The 23,353-nt window shown below is 41.5% G+C and overlaps 1 protein-coding gene across 11 annotated transcripts in view; it reads left to right on the top strand.

The window, feature by feature from the left end:
- Positions 1 to 23,353, top strand: part of Phactr1 (phosphatase and actin regulator 1) — a 432,942-nt gene that overhangs the window by 211,947 nt on the left and 197,642 nt on the right. Inside the window, exon 1 of one of the 11 annotated variants that reach the window (XM_048348458.1) lies at positions 14,251 to 14,547. The exons of the other annotated variants lie outside the window; for them this stretch is intronic. Coding sequence (XP_048204415.1) covers positions 14,298 to 14,547 — 250 coding nt within the window. The 5' untranslated portion in view covers positions 14,251 to 14,297. Of the gene's footprint in view, positions 1 to 14,250; positions 14,548 to 23,353 lie in introns of those variants that run through there. 11 annotated transcript variants of the gene reach the window in all.

The raw sequence follows: 23,353 nt of genomic DNA, 5'->3' as shown, positions 1-23,353 counted from the left end.
GTAGATAAGATAGGACCTAGGTTTGGGGTGGGAGTTGTTTCTTATGCGCTTCTCCAAGATTTCTTTCTTGACCCATGGTCTCATGCACCATCTTGCCCCTTTTCCACTCCTGCTTGACACCCACCTTAGTTCACTATATAGCAGAGGCTAGCACAATGTATATTACTTGGCATCCCTTACATTTTCCCCTGACCAACTCTTTCCTTTTCTCACTTCATAGCTCTGACCTTACACCTTCAAATTGAATCATTAGTAGTTAGTCAATGTTTCAAGGTTTATTTTCAGGGGATTAGGTAAAATAACTTCTCAGTGATTTCCTCAGGAGATGGAACTTCAGCTCAGGGAGAAGAGAAATCCTCAAGTGCCTGGATTTGAGTATACATGTGCAATCTAGGAGTGAGGCTCCTTAGTAAAATGTAGCTGTGTGGGGTGTCACACTGAGAAGCTATTGGAAGATATGGAAAGATTAGAAATTAACTAAAAGAAGACTCATGAAAGTATATATATATTTTTTTATTTTTATTTTTTTTTGCCAGTGCTGGGTCTTAGACTCACGGCCTGAGCACTGTCCCTGGCTTCTTTTTGCTCAAGGCTAGCACTCTACCACTTGAGCCACATTGCCACTTCTGGCTTTTCTAAATATGTGGTGCTGAGGAATTGAACCCAGAGCTTCATGTATATGAGGCAAGCACTCTACCACTAAGCCATATTCCCAGCCCTCATGAAAATATTTTAAGTCATTATGAACTCCAGGAAAACAAAAGGTTGTTTAAAATGGGAAGTATAATCACAGAATTCCATTGACCCATTCTAGCAAAATCACAATATTGTAAAAACAGATAAAACAGAAAAATGATATAACAAAGGAGGAGGGAAAGGTAAATAGGAAGATGTAAGAGAGCCACATCATCTTCCTCCAAATTATACAGTAAATAAATCATATTACAAATTAACAAAGAGGATATTATGAGTATATCTGTTTAGAAACATAGATGAAAGGTAAAGAATAGCTTACATAGGAGAACAGATAGGAAATTGTTATTTGTGGGGAAATTAGGATTAGACAATACTATTTTTAGCACTGGCTAAAATATAAACTATCTACAAGAATTTCTTAAACTATACAAAGATCAATGCTAGTAACTTGACCAGAGTCTTGACTTTAAAATTCGTTGACCCTCACTACAAGAATTGATTGGCATGAACCAAGAAGGGAAGAGAGGGATTCAAGATGCAGATATGAAGCTGCTGTGTTTGCAAGCAACTGACCATAATTCCAGCATGCAGGTGGTGGAGGCAGGATGATTATGATTGTTATTCTGGGCTATATAGCAAGTTGCTTTGCATAGCAAGACCCTCTCTGGGGCTGGGGATATGGCCTAGTGGCAAGAGTGCTTGCCTCATATACATGAGGCCCTGGATTCAATTCCCCAGCACCACATATACAGAAAACAGCCTGGTGGTGCTGTGGCTCAAGTGGCAGAGTGCTAGCCTTGAGCAAGAAGAGGCCAGGGACAGTGCTCAGGCCCTGAGTCCAAGCCCCAGGACTGGCCAAAAAAAAAAAAATCAAAGAAATTTGTTTGTGAAAGGTAAGTAAAAATTTAAGAACAGAAGATTTATAAACAAGCTATAAACTAAAAGTGGGACTATCATAATGGGATTGTGTTTGAGACTTCTGGAGTTGCTGAGAGTGTATTAACCAGATATATTAACACCAAAACATGTTAAAGATTCATAAACAGAAACAAAACATGTAACTTTTGTGCTAGAAGAAGAGGGCTGGAAGTGTTAAGAAAATTACAACCCTCAAAGATAAAGAGGATCAAATCAACTAGAAAAAAAATAGCAGATACAAATGAGTTGCTGCAATTGTAACTACTTACAGTCTTCCTGCTCAAAGTCAGGGGGAAATAATGTACCAGCAACACAATAGACAAATATTAGCCAAAGGAAATTAGCATGCAAATTACTCTCAGATAAAGCATACTTAAAAGCTAATGGCATCATCAGACAAGGAAAATTGTTACTTAATGAAAACAATATTTAACATTATACTATTAATACTTAATGATTATCTCAATACTTAATGATAAAAAATAGTTCATAGGAAGATATAAAATGTAACAAAAGATTTTTCAAATATGAAATTCAGAAATTATCAGAATTACAAAGTAAAAGTTGATCACTAAAAATTGTTAAGTGGAAGGTCTGGGGATGTGAGTTGCTTTGCCTAGCATGCATGAGGCCTGGGTTCAATTTCTTGGTACCACATAAACAAAAAATAAATAAAAGAAATGAAATTAGATGAAAAAATAACCATTAAAAATTAGAAAAAATTGCAAGTGGAGATTTTTTTTAATTTACATTTTTTTCACAGTAACTGATCTCGCTTTACCTCTCAATACAAATTGGTCATTCTCAAAAATGACTTCCAGGCTGAAGGTATGATCATGGTAGAACACTTGCCTAATGTCTCTGGGTGTCCATTAATTTGAATTCAAAACCAGTTTGGATATGAAGATGAAGATTTTGTTGACTCATTCATTGTGGTCTCATTTGTTTGGGGAAGTCTTCTTGTGGTATCAAGCGTATGTCTATTTACCATGAACATATGTTTGTAGGTGAATAGGCTGTTCCTTTGCTGGCTCATCCATCTTTCTCGCTTCCATACAGCTGTGAGCTAAGGTCATTCTGGAGAGCACAGAAACATAATGCTCATATCATTTTGCAAACAATATCATGTCTCTGGTAAAGACAAAAAGATGACTGCTGTTTTGAGCTCAGTTGTTAAATTCCTTTTGTACTTGGCAAATTGCTACCATCTACATTTGCACTTTTCATTTGGGTTAGCCATTATAGATATTTCTCTGCAGGAAAATAGCTGTTCCTTTTTATTATTCTCATACTCCATGTGGATGGAGACGTCTCTCTCATTACTAGGACTTTAGTGACACTTGAGGAATATTTTATGCAGACAGCATTTCCTTATGGATATTGTGTGTCTCCTCCATGACCCCTATGCTTCCCAGCACAGCCGTGTCAATGGCAAAGCCTCTCTCTGCTGGAAGATATGCTTAACACCCAAGCACAGTCAGTGATGATTTGATCATGTGCCACTGTGGAACACCAGATTTAGTGTTATCAATGCCTGCCTGGAGAGTTTACTCTAAATGAATTTAATGACGGGTAATAGTTCCCAAACTGTGTATAAAATGCGCTAAACAGCTCACAGTTGAATTAGTGTGAACCATTTAAGAAAAATCAACAGACCCAATATCCAAGTGTGCTAACATCTTCTAAGGGTTTCTGAACATTAGCAAGAAACCGGAATCTATAATTATGAGTGATGCTTGTCAGTCACATACATTCATGCTTTGCAGCATGGCTGAGAACTTTAACTTCTGTGCATCACCTTTCAGGCTACCCAGAAATTTTTTTGCCTTTCTCTGGCAAGCAAACCAGTGTTTTAATTTTAAAGTAAAATTAAGATTAAGTGCCTTGAAAATAATGACAGATTTGGGAGTGTGCCAGGATAGGAAGGTATGATTCGCCTTCCAGAAACCAAGGCATCATAATCTGAAGGTTTTTGGTTTCTCTGACTTTATGTCCATTCGAGGAAAGGAAGAGAAAAGCAGCACCAAAAGGGAGATTGGAAAAGGGACTTTACATGGTCAACCTTTCCACCAAGATTTCCTTTAAATGGTTTCTATGCATTAGATTTGGTAAAATATAAAACCATGTTGACTTAATGTCTGTAAGATTATGGGAACATTTCACGTTTTGCATAACTCTTAAATACTGATCCTTTTCTTTTTCTCTTTTTCCTCTTTTAAAAACTGGAGATGAGGGGCTGGGAATATGGCCTAGTGGCAAGAGTGCTTGCCTCCTACACATGAAGCTCTCGGTTCGATTCCCCAGCACCACATATATGGAAAACGGCCAGAAGGGTCGCTGTGGCTCAGGTGGCAGAGTGCTAGCCTTGAGCAGGAAGAAGCCAGGGACAGTGCTCAGGCCCTGAGTCCAAGGCCCAGGACTGGCCAAAAAAAAAAAAAAAAAAAAAAAACTGGAGATGGGCTCTGCTATATTGCTCATACTGTTCCCAAATTCCTGGGCTAGAGGGATTCTCCTACCTCAGCCTCTTGAGTAGCTAGGACCATAGGCGTATACCACCACATCTGGCTATTGATCATTTTTGTCAATGCTTAATTCTTCTGCTTTTCTGCCTTCCTACTGCCAAAAAATGGTATGGTTTAAAAATAACTTACAAGATTTGAGGCAGATGAATATTTCTGAATGATTTGTTTGGGCAGTACTAGGAATTGAACCTAGGGGCCTCTGGCAAGCAAAGAAATTTCCCCACTCCTACATCCTGAGATCATCTCAGAAGGATTTTAGAATATATTCTCATTTGTTCATTCTCCCTCCCGCTCCCTCATATATATATATATATATATATATATAATATAAAATATATATTTTCTCCCCCTCTTAAATTCTCTTCTTAGCTTTTTAATTTATGCTTTCACTTTTGCAGACATTTCTTTTATATGAAAGATGGCTAAAAAGCATTGTTATAATCTTTGTGGCTCTTATATGCATCATAGTGCAAAAGCGCTATTGAAATAAAATGTGTAAAAAAAAATATCATTCCTCTTTGGCATGGAGTCTCTGCTGTAAAAAATATTGTCTTGGAAGCTCACCAGCTCACAGGATGCTTTCGTGCTGGAAAGAAGACACAACCTGGCCTGTTAGGAGCAGTGTTGTTCCTTTGATCATTCACTTCACAAGTCTTAGTGCATATTTTAATGCTTTCCTTAGTGAATTAGAGCGTCTTATTCAGAAGAAGTCATTTCATGTCACAATTTTATACTCCTGGGATAAAATGTTAACTCTCCAGTGGCTGGCTAGATGTAGCTGCCCACAGAGGTAATTGCGTTTTGTGTATAACTGAACTTCTCAAACTTGGAGAAAGAACCAATGTTATATTATCCTTTTACCTTGTTCCTACACCAGTTATGTACTCACAGTTGTGATTGCATCAAAATGTCTATTATCATTTGCCAACTGTAAGCTTTTATGAAATGCCTCAAGAGGCTCCTCACACCTATAGACATAAACTCTGCCTGAAAAGGGTTGCATCAGAGAATATGCAACCACAGTCTATTTAAAATACAGAAAGGGCAGCCATTCACCAATACAGATGATAGATAAGAAACCATGGGTCTATTTTTATCCCTGTCCCCTTTACCACCAGCAGCTCTGCTCTGTGTGGCAGCCAAGGTTTCTGTGTCCTGTGCCAGTTGTCTGATAACCTTTCTTGGTCATATTTTATGATGCCATATGCTTCCGTCCTAAAATAGTGCTGAGGGTCCTCTGATGAAAAACTACCTACCAGCTCCCTGAATGTCAGCAAGATATTTGGGGAAAGGTAAGGTATGCTTTGCTGTTAAATGTATTTTAGCTCTGATTTCTTCTTGGCAAAAAAAAAAAAAAAAAGCTAATTTGTGAAATTAGTGGGGGGAGAGGTATAATCTCATTGAGTTTTTGTTTCCTAAGGTTCAAAATGAGAATCAGGGTCCATCATAAAAATCATAAAAGGAAGTTGATCTGATAATTAAATAATGTGATATATTTGATCTCATTGCATTCATTCCCATAGACTAGAGTCATGCTGCAGGAAGAAAATTTCAGTAGCTTGAAACAACAAAAGCTTTGCTTGTCATACTATCTGAGCATTATCATGGTTCATGTTTTAGTCAGTTTTGCATTCCTGTGACAAAATATCTGTGATAATTAATAAAGGAAAAGGCCTATTTTGGCTCCTGGTTTTGGAGACTTCAGCCCATGTCCCCTTGGGTTCCTGGTTTTATTGAGCCAATGCTGGTGGAGTAATCATGGCAGGAGCATGTGGCCAAGGAGGCTGCTCACCATGTGGTGTCTGGGAAACAAGCATTGTTGCCCCATTGAGGGCAATGACCTATCTTCCTCCCATTAGGCTCCACCTTTTAAAAGTCTTACTACCTCCCAATAGTGCCACAGACTGGAGATCCCGCCTTCAACAAGCAGTGTTGGAGGAAAAGCACTCAAGATTTAACCTACAGCAGTTCATCACTGCATCACTCTGGAACCGAAGCAGAAGCAGCAGCTTCTATCTTGAACCTCTGCTTTTCACTCCTAAGTCAGAGCTGCTTACTCAGATCTGCCCACTAAGAAGGAATCTATCTGCTTGTACCTACTGCAGTCCTGCCATGCACCTGAAAGCTGTGAGTGAGTCAGAAATATCTGGAGGACAAAATGGCTGCCTAAAGTAATTGTTTGACAAAAATGAGGTCATGGTAATAGTCAACACTCTGAACTTTTTTTTCATTTCACAGTATATTGTGAAGATGAACGTGGTAGTACATGCCTCCATCTCAGAAACAGTATCAGGAGTTCAAAGCCAACCTGAGCTAGATACCAGAACTGATCTAAAAAAAAAAAAAAGAAACAAAGAAAGAAAACAAACAAAAATTATATGTGTGTATATACACACATAATTTATATGTAAAGATATATCCTATATATGTGTGTATATACATATATAATGGAAAATACTTCATGTTGACTATGTCTGACTCATGTTTTAGGGGCATCGTGTTATATGTATCACATTATTTGCAGATTTTTCGGGTTTTTTGTTTGTTTGTTTGTTTTTGCTTGTCCTGGGGCTTGAACTCTGGGCCTGGGTCCAATCTCTGACCTCCTTTTGTTCAAGACTAGCACTCTACCACTTAAGCACAGCACCACGACTTCATTTTTCTGTGATTTAATTGGAGATAAGAGTCTCATAGACTTTCCTGCCCCAGCTGGCTCTGAACCATGATCCTTAGATCTCAGTCTCCTGAGTAGCTAGGATTACAGGCGTGAGCCACCCGCACCCAGCTCAGTTATTTCTTCACCAGTGGACCTACTCATTAATTTATTTTACCACAATATAAACGTACTTAGTACACTGGCATATTCTAATGCTTCTGTTTCCATGAGATAAATAGATAAAGTGTCTAATTTGAAAACATACAACAACAAAAAAACTCATTCCCAAAAGGAAAACCAGAAGGCTATGTTTATAAAATGTAACAGCTATAAATGTCTTTTAAAATAGGATTTATAACTTGGAGCAACATGTAAAGAAATGAAATGCTGGGGCTGGGAATATGGCCTAGTGGTAAAGTGCTTGCCTCGTATGCATGAAGCCCTGGTTTCGATTCCTCAGCATCACATATATAGAAAAAGCCAGAGGTGGCTCTGTGGCTCACATGGTGGAGTGCTATCATTGAGCAAAAAGAAGCCAAGGACAGTACTCAGGCCCTGAGTTCAAGGCCCAGGACTGGAAAAAAAAAAAAAGAAATGAAATGCTTTGAGAGAACTGCAATTCTCATTCTCACATTTTAACTTGAACAATTTGTAAACTCAACCCCATCTACCCTCTGTTTTTCCTCAGACATGAGGATCAGCAACACCTGATACCCAATTTTTTAACTGAGCATGAGAGCCTTTTTTGTATAGTAGCAATATAGATTTTAAAGATAATTGACCTTCCTGATACAAGATCTTCCAGAAATTCCCACCGGATCTGATCTTTTTTTTTTTTCTGCCACAGACACAAAAATAATATCTGTTCTACAACATAGCCTGTTATGGGGAAGATCCTTTGATTTAGACTCAAAAACTAGGTTATTCTAGTCCTCTTCCCCTCCAAGATAACTCAGAAAGATAAAGAAGTCTTCCAAAGCATCAGCTCGGTCAGGGAACTGCAGGACTGATACCCTTGGAGGGGCTTCCTCAGTCCTCTCTCCATCTGTTTTGTCTAAATGACTTCAATCTCTTCTCCTTACAGTATTCTCTGCTAAATGTTTGCAGAAGTCTTTGCATGAAACAGCCCCTTACTAAGTAGAATTATCATAACCCTTCAAGGTAAAATTGCTTTCTATCGAAAGTTTTTCGGGGAAAAACAAAAACAAAACATTCACTAAAAGCCCCTAAAAACCCTACAAAAATACAAAAAAAAAAAAAAAACCAACTCACACCATTTACATGGTTCACATGTATTTTTAAGAACTCCAGCTGCAAAAAGTACACATGAAACTTGTCTTTACATACCTGCTGTCCACAAGTCTGCCCTTGGATCTTACACCAAAAACTCGCCAGTTTGGATTCAGATACAGTAATGGAGAAGAATGTTGTTATAATTTCCAAAACATAAAAACATAGGGTGATGGAAAAGCCAACTTGTCAGAGAATTAAATGTTTCTGGTTGTATGGCTGCTTTCTAATCTTTATCTGCAGGAGTGACATTCAAAGGATTTAATAATTAGACTTGCAAGTGTCTGGAAGATAATTCAACCTATAGAAGAGATGCCAGGCATAAATAATCCATACAGCTGGCCCAATGTGTGAGAGCTCAGTATGATCTCTACTTACACAGCCCTGAATTGCACACAGAATTTTCCCTGGCTCCCTACATCTACTGCTGATTACATCTCCTTGCACAGAATATAAATGGATTGTATGGTATTCCCTTTTCCCCAGTGCCAACTACCCACAGTCAACCCCTGTCAAAATAATTTTAACAAAGAATTATGTAAATAAGTGTTCATTTTAAATTGTATGCCATTCTGAACAGTGAGATGAAACTTTGTACCACCCTACTCTGTCCCATCCTAGACATGACTCTTCATCTACCATATCAATGCTCCTGCCCTTTATTCATTTACAACACATCTAGGTATCAGATTGACGCTGGCCTGATAGATATCAAAGCACTTTCAGTTAAGTAACCTTATTTTACCATAATCATCTCAGAGCACACAAAAAACAAGGCTGGAAATTTGGATATGCCAAAGGGAAGCTGTAAAGTGCTTCCTTTATGTGAAAAGGTAAACGTTCTTTACTTAATAGGGACAGAAAACAAAATCATATGCCGAAGTTGCTAACATTCTCAATAAAAACTTTAGTGGCATGCACAGGGCTTGGTATTACATGATTTCAGACAGCCCGAAGGTGTCTTAGAACATACATCCTGTGGGTATAGAGGGAGGACTACTTACTAAATATGCAGAATCCTGCAAGCTGCATTGCCTCTCAATGTCAGTGTACTTCCATTCCACAACTAGTTTTCATTCCTGCATCTGCTAAAACAATTTTGAATATACCCTAAAGCAGCCCCCCCAAATATCCATGCACAGACATGCACACACAGGTGAAAAGCAGTGCGATACCACTTGAAAGTAATTCTTAACCTTTTTCTTAGCTTTCAGATTGTAAATCAGAGCTTACAGTTCTTGTTTAAGCACACTGAACACTTAGATCAAGTCTGAAAATAGCTGCTATTCTTGTATTATGATTACTACACATTGTTAGTGTTCAGGGAGTGTGTTCCTTATCCAGGGGTGATGTAACAGTTGGTTTAAAACAAAGTTTTATTCTCTCACAGTTGTAGACACTGGAAATCCAGACTCATGGTGAGCTTTTCCCTCAGGGACTGTGAGGGAGATTCCTTCCTTGTACTTTTCTAAGCCATTGGTGCTGCTGGCATTCCTAGGTCACTCCAATCTCTACCTCCATCTTTACATTGCCCCTCTCCTCTTATCTGAGTCTAGTTTGAATGCTGTCTTCAGAATCCTTGCTACTGGATGGGCTGCACAGAAAGTCTAGAATATTCTCATCTCAAGATCCATCCTGAATTACATTTGCAAAGATCCTTTTTCCAAATATGGCCCATTCACCTGTTCCTGAGATTAGACTCAGGCATCTTTAGGAAGATTGGGGCACTCTTCAACCTGCTACACAGAACCCAAGAAAGAAAAAGCAATCACAGGAATAGGAGGAAAGTGAAATGGATAACTAGGGTTTAAATTGGAAAAATATAACAAAAATCACTAAGGAAAGAAGAAAGGATTTTTAAAGTCATTTCTTGTATCAAGTATGTGTAGTGGTTTTCATCAAAATTCACTTCTTCAAGAACTTCATGAGCATTTCTTGTATCTATCCTTTACATTTGATTGTTTCCTGAATATCTAAGAAATATTGGGCTTGACAAAGATCACACACTGCTTCTCACATGCCGATTTGGGGTGAAGAGCTACGTTTGCCTTCCCTTGGTAGTGGAGTCTTCTAAAAAGCCCAGTTTTCAGCTAGTGCCTTGCTGGGTGTAACTGGTATTCCAAATCAATGGTGCTGGCACTTTACCCACTCAGTCTCACCAAAACTCCTTTTCCCTGTACTCCCAGAGGCGCTGCCACTGCCACCATCAGCACCCTCCTGCCCCCAACTGTTGCTTGTCCCATGCACCTCCCCCATCATCTTCTCTGCAGAGCTCCCTTTGCATGTGGCTCCACTCACATATTAAATGCATTCTTCTCCACACCTGGCCCTGGTTACAAGTTGATGGTTCCACTTCTGTGTTCGGTTATTCTTCCATGTCCTTCCATTGAGTATATCCTCTCTCCCATTAAGTCATAAGATCCAAGAGATGAGGAGTCCTAGCTATGGTTTACTTTAGAACCAAACCGTTTTACTGTGGTAGGTAACTAATACCATTACTTATAGTAGCATTAATACTATTGATATACTACTAATGAGGCCAATTTCTAGGAAGGTCTTTCTCAAACCTTACTGTTTATCCAAGTCACCTGGGGGCCTTGTCAAAATGCAGATTCTTAGGCAGAATTTGATATCTGCACTAATAGACCATCTTGTAACTGGCATCTTCTGGCCATTAAGATCCTGTTTTGAGCACTGTGGGTTAGCACCATTAGACTTAGAACACCAAAATAATTTTAAGAAAGGAATCTACAAGTTAATTGGATCCTAAAGAAGGGAGGAAAGATTGACACTGAGAGTGATCACAGGGGTCATTTGTTTCCCATGTAAATTGTCTGGATTAAAATTCCACATACATTTCACAAGCTTGGTGTTAAGAAACCCTGTTATGAGTGATCAATGGAATGGAATGGATTGCTTTTCCCTTCAGTAGTTTCTTCCTCCCTTTCAAAAGTGAAAATAATCATATATATATATATACACATACATATATACATATACATATATACATACATACATACATATATACACACATACATATATACATATACATATACATATATGTGTATTTGTAGATTGATGTAGATTGGCCATTTTCCTGCATTCTCAATGCAGAGAAATGAGCATCAATGCCAGCAATCCCATGAGTCATAATTACAAGGCTCATAATCAAACATATGTTCTTACACAGGAGGATATAAACACAACTCTCTAAAAGACAGCTCTTGGCATCGAGAGCTATAAGGACACCATGACAATGGACATCAGAAGCAGGCTTCAACAAGGTAGCTCACAGGGTACAACGTAGGGTCAAGAGGAAATGCCCAGGCTAGGGATATGGCTCAAGTTATAGAGCCACCTGCCTAACAAGCACAGAACCCAGAACCAAAAAAAATAGAGGAAAATGCCTGTAGGTGTCTACCTTGGTCCTGCTCTCTTTCCTAGAGCAAAGTAGTGTCTGCAGCTGCCAGATTCAGCTACTGCCTTCCAGACTGCCACCAGCACTAGAGGTCCTTGCATCCTAGACCTTTCTCCAGCCACTTTCTGTGATAGGAGACAATTATTTCTCTGCCTTTGAAACTAATCATCTCTGAAATCAGCCAGAGACATTGAAATCCAAACATCCTCGAAGAGCTTCATGGTTTATTGTAACGTTTTGTGATGGACATGCTCTATAATCTACATTGGCCAATACAGTAGCCACTAGCCATGTGTAGCTATTGACTACATAGCTGAGGAATTTTAATTGATTATGTTTTAATTAATTTATATCTAGATAGCTCCATATAGCAAATGAGTACCATATTGGTCAGCACTTATTTAGAGGCTGCAAATCTAGCCAGGAGCGATTAGTAAGATGGATTACAAGGAAATAGGTCTTGCAAGCAAACCATAGACCTTTTTACACACTTAACTCAGATGAAAGCCCCCTATCCTTCAAGGAATATTTTTTGAAATCCAAGTCCAAGCTTGCAATTGTGTCTTGGTTACCTGCGCTACAACCAAAACCACACTTGGCCAATTAAGATAGAGAAATGCAAAGCCCTTAGGTCAGGCTTAGTATTCTGGGAGAGAATAAAAGCTCGCTTCCAGCTCAGTTATTTTAATAAGGCCAGATGGGGTTTATACAGGTTTCCTGTTCCAACCTTTGGGTCAGAGAGGAAAGTAGAAACAGTGTGCAGTTTTATAAACACAGTCAGGAAAAGATGACACGTGCTGTAAACATACTACCCTGCCTCCCTCAACTTTTCTGAGTGGGATGAGAAGTGATATAGTTTAGAGGTGGGGCCAGAAGATTAGACAATGCCAAATGTTTACATTAAACACAAAGTAACAAGTGCCTTCCAGCCATGATTACTAATGGACCTTTGTGATCTGAAATGGAGGAGCAGCAGAAATGACTTATACTTGTGGCTGGTGGTAATCCTGGAGGGAAGGGAGGGAGTTACTTGGTGTCTGGACCCTTGACTTTCCTAACTAGTAGCAAATTCTGACCACAATGACTTGGCTAGAGCCTTTCATAGATGACAGGATAATAGAATTGGAGAGCTTGGATGCTATGTTAGCATCCCAGTGAATGGTCAACCCTTTAATGTGGAAGGCCCATCTAGATACAACTTGCCCAGTTGGAGAAACTATTGAAAACCCGCCTTTTGTGGAGGCTTCTGTCTCAGGACTTTGGGAAATTAACACTGTGGAAGTTCTTAGAAACAACTGGTAATGATAATGCATTCTCTTTTTTCCCTATTCTTTTTCCCTTTTCTTTCCTTCCTTCCATTCTTTTCTGTGCCAGTGCTGGGCTTGAGCTCAGTGCCTAGGCTCTTAGTGTTGTTGCCCACAGCTGGCATTCTTAGCACTCCAACCACAGCTCCATTTCAATTTCTCTTTTTTATCTGGTTAATTGGAGATAAGAGTCTCACAGACTTTCCTGCTGGCTTAGAACTGCCATCTTCAGAGCCCAGCTGCCTGAAAAGCTAGGTTTATGGGAGAGAGCCACAGGCAGATAATGCATTCCTTGAGGCATTACTGTGGTAGGCTGGAAAAGCACTAAAGGTTGGGGCTGAGAGAGAATGAAAAGAGCCCAGGCTTGGAATCTGACACAGCTGGCTGTAAGCACCTTTTCATTGTTGATGACTTGCATTAAAATCACCTGGGGAGCTTGTTCAAGCTACAGATTCCTGGGTCCTACACTGGCTTACTAAGACATGATCTCAGGGCTGGGGCCCCCAAATTTCTCTTTTTAAAAAAAAGTCACCAAAAAGAACAGTTGAGGTGAACATGATTAGGAAGGTAATTTTCTAAAAGGTGAGCCTTCCAGTTCTTTTGTGGATCAGTGGCTCTTTAGATGTGTGATAAACAAACAAATGCAGAACAAGTCAAGGCTCAGTAACTTGTGGCTATTCTTATTACCGTGGTATGTCTTATTTCAGACATTGTTCTCGGTAGGTGTCTTTGGCTTGCTTCAGCCTTATTGGCTGTGCTAGGACAGCTGGAGAACATCCAGCTAAATTAGCTGGTATCACAAAGTTGCAACTTGCTGTTTTTCTGAGGATGGAAATGTTCATGAGCCTGGTGAAGGGAGATTTTGGAAACATCCATTGTACTGTCACAGGTTATCTACCCCAGGGCGAGTTAAGGGATGAGGGGGTTCACCCACCAGAGAATTGGAAATCTGTTCCGGTCTGAGAGACGCTTCTCCCCAAAGGCTCGGGGCAGCTGCCTTCTGTGTGTGGCACATCTTGCTTTCATTTGGCAGGGTGAAGCTCCAAGAAGGGCGGGGGAGGGGGCAGCGGGAGAGGCTGGCATTCTGCCCTGGAGCTCCAGAGTGGCGGTAGTTTTCTGCGCTCCTCTCCAGCCCCACAGGCTCTGAAGGGCTGAGTGCGGAGATTTTTCGGAGGGGTGGGGCTGCCCGAGGAGGCGGTGCACTTGAGAGCCACGCACAGGTGCGGGTGGAGAGGCTCAGGTACCAGCGGAAGGGCACCTCCTCCTGCTCGGACCTGGCCGCGATCGGCCGGGGCAGCGAGGTTGGCCAGGTCAAGACCCCCTTGGGCGCCTTCCCGGAGGCCGCCCCGCCGCGGTGGCATTGGTGTCCCGCGGCGGGGGCGGGGCAGGGCGGAGCGGGGCAGGAGGGAGGGCATGCAGGCTAGGCGGAGGGGCGCGAGTGGCAGCGCGCGGGGCCCCGAGCAGCGGCTGGCCCAAGGCGCCCCGAGGACCCGATGGCGGATCCCACGCGCGCCACCACGGAGCCGGGGAGGTTTGCGCTCCGCTCACCGCGCTGCAGGGAGGGCGCGGTGCCAGGCGCGGAGAAATCCAAAAGAAAAGCTTTTTATTTGCTGAGAATGAAACCCCCGAAGGAGCCCGCCCCCAACCACAACAGCAACGTGTCCTTTGTGATCCACTGTCAACTAGGCAAGGAGATCAAACACATTTGCAGCAACTGCAGCCGTGGGGAGGACGCCCGGGACGGTGAGTGGCGGGGTTCAACGGGAAGGCGGCTCTGCGGGTCCCCCTCCCCTTCCCCGATCCTCACTTGGGGCGCCGCCGGAATCTACTGCCTGGAGATCTGAGGGGATGTCTGCCCTCTTCCCAAGCATGACCCTCGCCGGCCGGGCACTTTGCAGAGTGCCATCTATGCAGAGCTAACCCCAGCCAGTGCCAGATAACCAGGGAGGTAGATGCTCGCCCGAAGGAAGCCCAGGGGTTCGAAGCGAGTTAAAGGGGCAAGTCGTGGGGAGTTGGTTAGGGGGATGTGTGAACGGCAACATTATTAGCTTTTGAAAAAGATGTTACCCTTGTTTTGTCTCTTTGGTTTTTGTTTTGTTTTGGTTTGGTTTTCCCTTAACATGGGCTCTTTAACGGATTCTCCATCCTGGCAGTTTGTCAGGATACAGGATTTTCCGGGCTGCATTACTGGGGGTGCCACCTCCCTCCAGGTGGGTTTACTTTGGAGAGGTAATTTGATTTGGACCGTGGTGATGGTGCCTGGCTCCCCCAAAGACTTGTGGAGTTTGTGAAATGTCTGTTTTTCGAGTAAAATATAGCTGTGGGTTTGGGGAGTGCCTTGGTGCCGGTCCGTCTTGGAAGGATGCCGGATGGCAAAATGTGGGGAGGTGGGGGTGGGGCGCGCAGCCCCATCTTTCTCCTTGTGAGCTTGGGTGCTTGCATGCCAAAGAATTCCGCGCTTCTCCCCACCACCAATCTGATAGGTGAAGTTGGCTGGTGAAGGGGTGCCAGCCGGGACGCACTGGGCAGAGGAAGACCAGAATGAGAGACAGCTGGTGTGAATCAGGCTGAAGCCTCTGCAGATGTTGGATGCGCCTCTGTGGCGGCCATGCATTCATGAGAACCCCCAGATTTCCCCCAAGCAGCTCCCGGAGCAGACTCCAGAAGGCCACTGAAGGTCGCAGAAAAAGTTGTGGGGGTTTTTTGGCAGCAGATTTTCTAGGGGATGTATTCGCTGCTGGTCAGGCCAGAAACTCGGCTGTTCCGCTGGACATGTCCACCTGCTTGACCAGGCAGATTTCTCCTATCAACCAGGCAGGGTTGTCTTGTTCCCTTCGGAAGCACACATATTACTTAGGATCCGTCCTTTTCTTTGTGGGCTTCTGAAATGCTGGGTAATGAAGTGATTGTCTTGGCTAATGTCTTTTCAAAATTAGAGTCCTGCTAGAGTAATTACAGTTTTCTTTGATTAAAATTCAGGGGAGGCTGTGCAGTGTGAGAGAGGAGCCCCAGAGGAGAGCTGGAGCAGGACAGGAGGCAAGAGGGCAGGGCAGTACCGCTCCACTTAGTGTTAGCAGGAAAATTAGTTTCTGAGAGGCACACCTGACCTGAGTTTGATTCCTGTGATTACTGAATAAGCTGAGGCCCCCAAGACCTAGGAATACAAGTAGATTAATCAGATGATCCGAAGCCAGACCTTTCCCATCTGGTATAATAGAGCATGAGGTGCAAACCAAGATTCTTATTAAATGTCTGTCCCTCTGACTGAATTGCATCCCAATGGCCTGCCTTCGCGGCGGCAAAAGCTTATTTCAGTTAGTTTCTCTGAATTCTGCTATAAGGAGAGGTGTCTGTCTACACTCAAGGAGGTGTGTTTACATAATGTACTTATGAACTCTCACACTCATAAACACAGGGTGGGTGCTGTGTGTGTGAAGGAAGCCATGTGTTTTAATCCAAAGCATCACGTGTCACTTTGCCTTCAACACCTCTGAATGTGCTGAGCAGTATGGTTGGGTATTGGTGTATCACCTGTTATGATTTTTTAAAAAAAGGGATGCTCTGTTTTAGTGCCTAATTGTACATCACTAAACCTGCATGTGTACTATGCTCATTTACAAATGGAAATAAGAGTGAGGGCCAATTGTTGCTTGCTTGTTTGTTTGGTCCATATTCCAGGACAGCCAGTTATTTTACAGGAAGTGTGTAGTAGTAGTCAAGATTTTGATGGTACATCTTACCAATGTACATAGTTGGTAAGGCTCGGTAGAAGACAAGTTTTTGTAACACCAGTTACAGAACCCAGTGCCTCACCAGTGCCCCACCACTAGACCAGCACCAGAAGGAATTTCTGCCAGCTGTGGGGATACTTGTATCTAGGACCCACGCCTGTCTGCTTTCCTCGTTCAGCATTGCTGGCACTGCTTACTGGCAACTGTGAAGAGTCCTGGTTGTACTGGAAAGCCTCAGTTGGCGAGTATTAGCCATCAAGTTTCACAGTTAGCTTTGTTACACATGAAATGACAGTTATTTTAAATATATTTAAAGCCTATTTCAATAATTTTCCATTTAAAGGCAGTTTATGGCTAAAAAAATACTTAGCTGCTGCAGAATAAGTTTTAAAAGGAAAATTCTTGGTTAATTAAGCAGTAAGGTAAAAGGTGAAATCACATATTAGTGATTGTCTCTTTTTGCTCAAGTTCTTAGTATTCATGAACTAGTGTTAAAGAGGGTTGGGTTTTTTTGTTTTTGTTTTTTGCTGGTTTTATTTTAAGTTCTGCTCTGAAGAGTCTATGGAATACAGTTCACTGTTCATTAATAGCCCAAATCATTTTCTTCTAATTTTGCTGTGTGGGTTTCATACTGGGGCTATTTTCAGATTGAGACAAGTTGATATCACACTCCAGTGCCACATAACGAAATAAGGCACAGATTCATGATATTTTCTTATGATGCCATCAAGTTGATTTTCATTTCTCTTTTTCTGGCAGAATGGGGTTTGAACTCAGGGCATCTCACTTCTAAGGCTGGCACTCTACCGTTGGGCTATGCCTCCAGTCCTGGTTTTTTGCTGCTGTTTTGTTTGTGTGTTCTTTTAAATAGGGCCTGGCTTTTTTACCCAGGTGCTTCTACTTTAGGCTTCCTATAGTTTCTGGGATAACAGATACAAACAGCTTTTCTCTGTGGATATGGATGGGGTCTCACATACTTTCCTGTTTGGGCTAGCCTGGAACCATCGCCACTACCACCACCACCACCTCCAGTTTCATTTATGTCACTTGAGATGCTAGGTGCACCTAACTGTTCACAGTTATGAGATGAGAATCTAACTTGTGAACTCTTTAAGCCATGGTCCTTCCAGTGTCAACCTCCCAAGTAGTTCCTGGCTTTGAATTGACCTTTTAAAACTGGCTTCATTTCTGTTATCTACCCAGGATGTAGAAAGTTGGATATTAGTGGTGTCTGTTCATATCTCTCTCTCTCTCTCTCTCTCTCTCTCTCTCTCTCTCTCTCTGTACATGTTGAATGTATTTGGAGTCTCAATGAGTTTATTAGGGTAAGAATTGAGAAGGAATTGCAGAATTTTATGGTATAATTTTTTTAACTTCTTTTACCTACTTGGTAGATAGAATGACACACATGTATAGAAGGAAAGAAAATAATAGCTAAATGCAATACAGGTTATAAACATGGTTAAACTACACAGGATATCTAAATTATCACTGCACTTTTGAATTGGAAGTTAGTAAGAGAATGTGGTTTAAATTATAAATGGCTAAAACTCAAGTTTTAAAGGAAATGTGCTTTAGAAAGCAAGATATTTCTGCATATAATTTATCCACATTTTCTATTCTCATATCTCATTTCAAGGCTATTAATAGTGGGGACTTATTTTAGGAAATATAGCCTCATTCATAATTATTAAGATGAGAGCTAGGAGTATGACTTGTATTTGAACACGTGCTTCTCATGCATGAAGACCTGGGTTCAATGCCTAGCACCAATGCACATATACAGATATATTAATGTAAAACTGTAATTTTTATAAATACAAAATACTTTTAACAGTTTTAGAAATATTTGGAAGTCTCTTGACTTTCTTGTTTTAGAAGCGACATTTAAAATGTTCTAACACTTGGAAAGCCGAGGTAAGATGATCCTGAATTTGATACGGGGTTCAACCCTGCCTCAAAAAGCCAAGGGATGGGTGTGTAGGCTAGTGGCAGAATGCTTGCCTATATGACCGAGGAATGGGAAACCTGTTATTGCTAAGGGCCAGTTGGTATGTAATGTTAGCTGGTAATGATGTTATGTTTCTATGAAAAAAAAAATCTCCTAGATCTATTGAATTTCAAGTGCTACCAGTGCTAGCCTTGTCAGGCCCAAACCTAATGATTTCTAGGGCCTTAAACACCCCTGCATGGGTTCAAGGCTCTGGGTTCAAATCCCAGCACTAAAAACAAAAGGAATTAGCAGAAAGGTAGATTTAAAAACAGTACATATCAATTGTGACTGCTACTCACTGTTTCTTACATGTGATCAGTATTTCAAGGTTGTCTTCATTTCACATAAATATAGGTTCTGTTCTTTGAACACTCATAACGTCGGCAATCCATTGGCTTGCTGGACATGTCCCCAAACTTTGTTTTAGTGATTAGAAATATTTAACTTCTTAAATAATGGATTCCAGTATATGTATCACTGGAGTGAGAACAATTTGTGGTGGATATGTTAAACAGTGAGAAAATACAAGTCATCAAGATAATAAAATAGTAGAGAATTTTTTTAAGAAGGTAGACACAGACTTGCACAGAAGTTTGAAATGTCTAAGAGAAAGTTTTAGGCTTCTGGAGGAAACAACAGTGGTAAATCTCCTTGAGCATTGGTAACTCCTGTAATTCTAGCTTAGGGGCTGGCTGAGTTCTGAGGATCATTCTTTGAAGCCAACTTAAACAGGAAAAAGCTATGCACTTGTATCTTCAATTAAGCAATGAAAGAGCTGGGCTTGAGGCATGGCTCAAGTGGTAGAGCCCTAGCCATGAACAGAAAAGCTAAGTGAGAGCATGAGCTCATAAGTTCAAATCCTGGTTTCACTACCCCCCTACACACACAGTGGTAGGTCCCATCTTGGGAAAAGTGGTAAGAAAAGCTCTGAAGGGTTCTCATTCCAATTACTAAGCACCACAAATATCACATGAATTTAATCAGACGTAAAGGTGGTATAATCAAGTTACACTTAAACAATTATTATGAGAAATTTTACATTATGCAAAACTAGACTCATCACCCAGATCCTCTCTTCTATATGTTTCATAGCACATTGGAGTGAGGTTCTTTTGTTTGTTTGTTTTACCATGCCATTGCTGGCATTGCTCACTAAGGACCTAACAAAGGGAAGGACTCAACTCCTATGGCCAGGTTAGCCTCAAGCAGCGAGAGTGAAAAAACTGAGATTCTGCAACTTTGGGATAGGCTAAAATGTGCTCAGTATGCCTCCATGCACAAGCAATCAGAATCTTCAGATTTTATTTTTAGCATAACTTTTCACTCATATAATTTTGCTAATCATTTCTCCTTCTGTTCTTTCTGACACTTTACATACATCTGTAACTATTCACTTAGTTTAGAAGAAGAAATGTTGAAAATCTGTGGGAAATCTGTAGCTACCCAATAGACCCAAATATCTCAAGGACCTAAGATCAAACCAAGACCACTAATAAATAAGAATATATGCATAAAACATTATGGGTGGGGAAAAAAGGATCAAACTTGCTTGCTAGCCCTAAACATTCCTTGCTAACCAGTTTGAATGGTAAGAACTTCTTGGGTTTGACTAGCTGTTTGAGGTTTCAAGAAATTTCTGAGTGCTGAGGCTAGGGATATAGCTCGGTGGTTGGGCTTGCCTAACATATGCCAGACCTTGGATTAACTAAATAAAAAAGTATTAAAATCCACTGTTCCCTGCTGAGCACAGTGACTCACCACTGTAAGCCTAGCTTCTCGGGAGGCTGAATCCTGTAATATTGCAGTATGAAGCCAGTCTGACTGAGCATCAACTGTATACTCTTCCCCACCATATAATAAAATATGTTACTACATAAATATGTGTTAATTTATTCATTATAGACCCAGCTGATAAATGCAATCCTTCTATTACAGTGACTATAAAGGATAATGGCTTAATGGGGCAGGAGCAGAGCTTAAAAGCTGCAGAGCAATGGGAAGTGAGTAGAAGCTAGCCATGAGGGCCTGCTCTGTAGTGCTAAGCTAGTGGGACTTGCTCCCTGACAGTATAATAGATTCCTGAGGTGGAATTTCTTAGCAGCTTTGTTAGGAAATCACACACCACATAGTTCACTCATTTAAAGCATATAACTCAGTGGCTTTTAGTATATTCATAGAATTGTAAAGTCATCACCAATCCATTTCAGATCGGTGAGCGCCTACTCCCCTTAGAAAATCTTAAGCCAAGCGCTGGTGGCTCATGCCTATAATCCTTGTTATTCAGGAGGCTGAGATCTGAGGATCAAGGATCAAAGCTAGCCTGGACAGGAAAGTCCATGCTGCTCTTATCAACAATAAACTTCTCAGAAAAGGCCAGAAATGTCACTTTGGCTCAAGTGGTAGAGTACTAGCCTGGAGTCAAAGAAGCTCAGGGACAGGGCTGAGGCTCTGAGTTCAAGCTCCAGGACAGACAGACCCTCCCACACACAGACACACATACTCCTAAGCCTATATGTCTTGTCATCCTATAAGCCCTCCCTCATCCCAGGCAACCACCTGTCTGCTTTCACTGTCTATAGATTCCCCTCTTAATGGACATTTCATATCAATGTCATCATGACTGTATGGGATTCCTTGTGCCTGGCTTCTTTCAAGATTCACCCACCCTGTAGCACAGATGGGAACTTCATTTTCCTTTTATAACTGAATGTGTGTGTGCGCACGCACACATGATAAAGAATGTGAATATCATTCGGTAAAATTTGAGCAAAAAAAAATCCAAACTCCCAAAAGCAAACTGTCAGCTTATTAAAAAGTGAAATGAATTTTCTGAAGAATAGGGTGTTTGATTGGAAGTGGGGGTCCTGTGGGTCCTCTTCTGCCCTCTGTGTGTTCTTGAGTCACACCTTCCCCCCCTCCATTTCTTCCACCTGGAAAATGAATTTCTCTGGGGTTTCTAAAACTCGGGGTTAGAAAAAGGTGGTCTGTGAGCCTTCCACATGGATGTGTGACTTGGGGATGTTTTCTACCATTTCAAATGGCTGAAGAAAAAGAATAATGTTGCATGACACCAGGCACAGGTAATTCCCACATGGGTTCCCATGACTGTATCATTGCTGGGACACAGCTATGAATGTTTGTTACGTACTGTCTGTGACAGCTTTCAAACTTCAACTGCACAGCTGGTGGGTTGCAACAGAGAATGGAGATGCTTGCTGTCCAGCCCTTGCAGAAAAATGGTGTTGACCCCTGGCTATGACACAGTTTCTATCATTAGATAATACCACTCCTACACATTTAGTACACTGCCTGGTCTTAGAATTGAGAAGGTGATCCACTGTCCCGTTACATGTCCAGATCATAGAGTTGAATTGTGGCTTTGTGTCTTAACAACCTTGCTCAGGTTGGCCTATAACTCCTGCTTTAGCCTCTTAAGCAGCCATGACTAGAATGTATACCACTGTGTCCAGTGCTTACTAAATACTCTTTGTTCGTTTGGTTTCAGGGTAGATTTTTTTTTAGGGTGGTGATGGTGGATTTTTGTTTTGTTTGGGCAGAGTGTCGCAGGTCACTAATGCTCCCATGAGGAAACAGAGCATGACACTATATCCAGATCAAACATTAATTTTTCTGCCACTGGAGTTTTGAACTCAGAGCCCTGAACTTGTTAGGAAGGGCCTCTACCACTTCAGACATACCCCAATCCCTGCTTTTAGGTTGTTTGTGAGACAGTATCTCTTGAATATGATCTTCCTATCTCTATCCCCTGAGAGCCTTGGCTTTGTATTTTTTTTTTTTAAGCCATTAGATAGTCAGGTGCTGGTGGCTTACACCTGTAATCCTAGCTACTCTGGAGGCTGAGATCCAAGGATCCAGATTCAAAGCCAGCTGGGGCAGGAAAATCCATGAGATTATCTCCAATTAACCACCAGAAACTTGGAAGTGGTGCTCTGACTCAAAGTAGTAGAGTGCTAGCCTTGAGTGAAAATGCTCAGGGAAGTGCCCAGGCCCTGAGTTCAAGCCCTACAACCAACCAAAAAGTGGAGGGAGGGGAGAGCCATTAGATTGCCTACTGTGCTCAAATGAACAATTTTAAAATTGAAATCATCCTAAACAGGGACAAGTGGTCTGAGTTCAGTTTGTAGAGTATCTTTAGCACCCCACCTCCACCCTGACCTTTGTGTAGGCCTCAGGCTGGCGCTTCCACAAAGGGAGATAGATTCTCTAATCTCCATCTAAGAGCTAACCATGTCAACTCTATTATTGTTTCTGCGTGAACTTTAAAACAATTGTCTCTGCTATTTTGGCACATAGAGATGTGCCTGCACAGTAATTATTTTGCAGCCCACAAAAGTAATTATAAAATCAAATAATTATCTTCTAAACAAGCTGTAACCCCAGCAAAGGCTCTCCTGGGGTGGGAGGGGGTTTCCTCCTTTCTGTTAGTCTCATTTTTAGGGCTACAGTATTCTGCTTCCCTTGGCCCCTTTGCCTCACTTCTGATGTTATCTAAATAAATGGCAACTACTAATGAACCGCAGATCCTTCTGATATATGTACACCTCAACCTAGTAACCATCCTCCCAAGAATATGATCAGAGAGGGACATGAGTGGAAAGCAAAACATGGAATCTTCCTGGCAATGGGAAGTTTAAAACAAAGTGGAGTTAGTGGGACCATCCTACTGGACTTGATTATTGATTGGTTGGCATGATTGTGGGCAGGCCTTGAGATTCTGAAGGTGTTCTCAGTAAGCACTGGCACCGTTTCCTGGCATCATCTGAGGAATGAAATCTGTTGCACTGTTAACCACCACCCTTCCCTG

Source organism: Perognathus longimembris, chromosome 6, assembly GCF_023159225.1.
Source record: "Perognathus longimembris pacificus isolate PPM17 chromosome 6, ASM2315922v1, whole genome shotgun sequence".
Taxonomy (NCBI): domain Eukaryota; kingdom Metazoa; phylum Chordata; class Mammalia; order Rodentia; family Heteromyidae; genus Perognathus; species Perognathus longimembris.
Note: the sequence above shows the minus strand (reverse complement) of the source record. Positions and strands in the feature narration are given on the sequence as shown.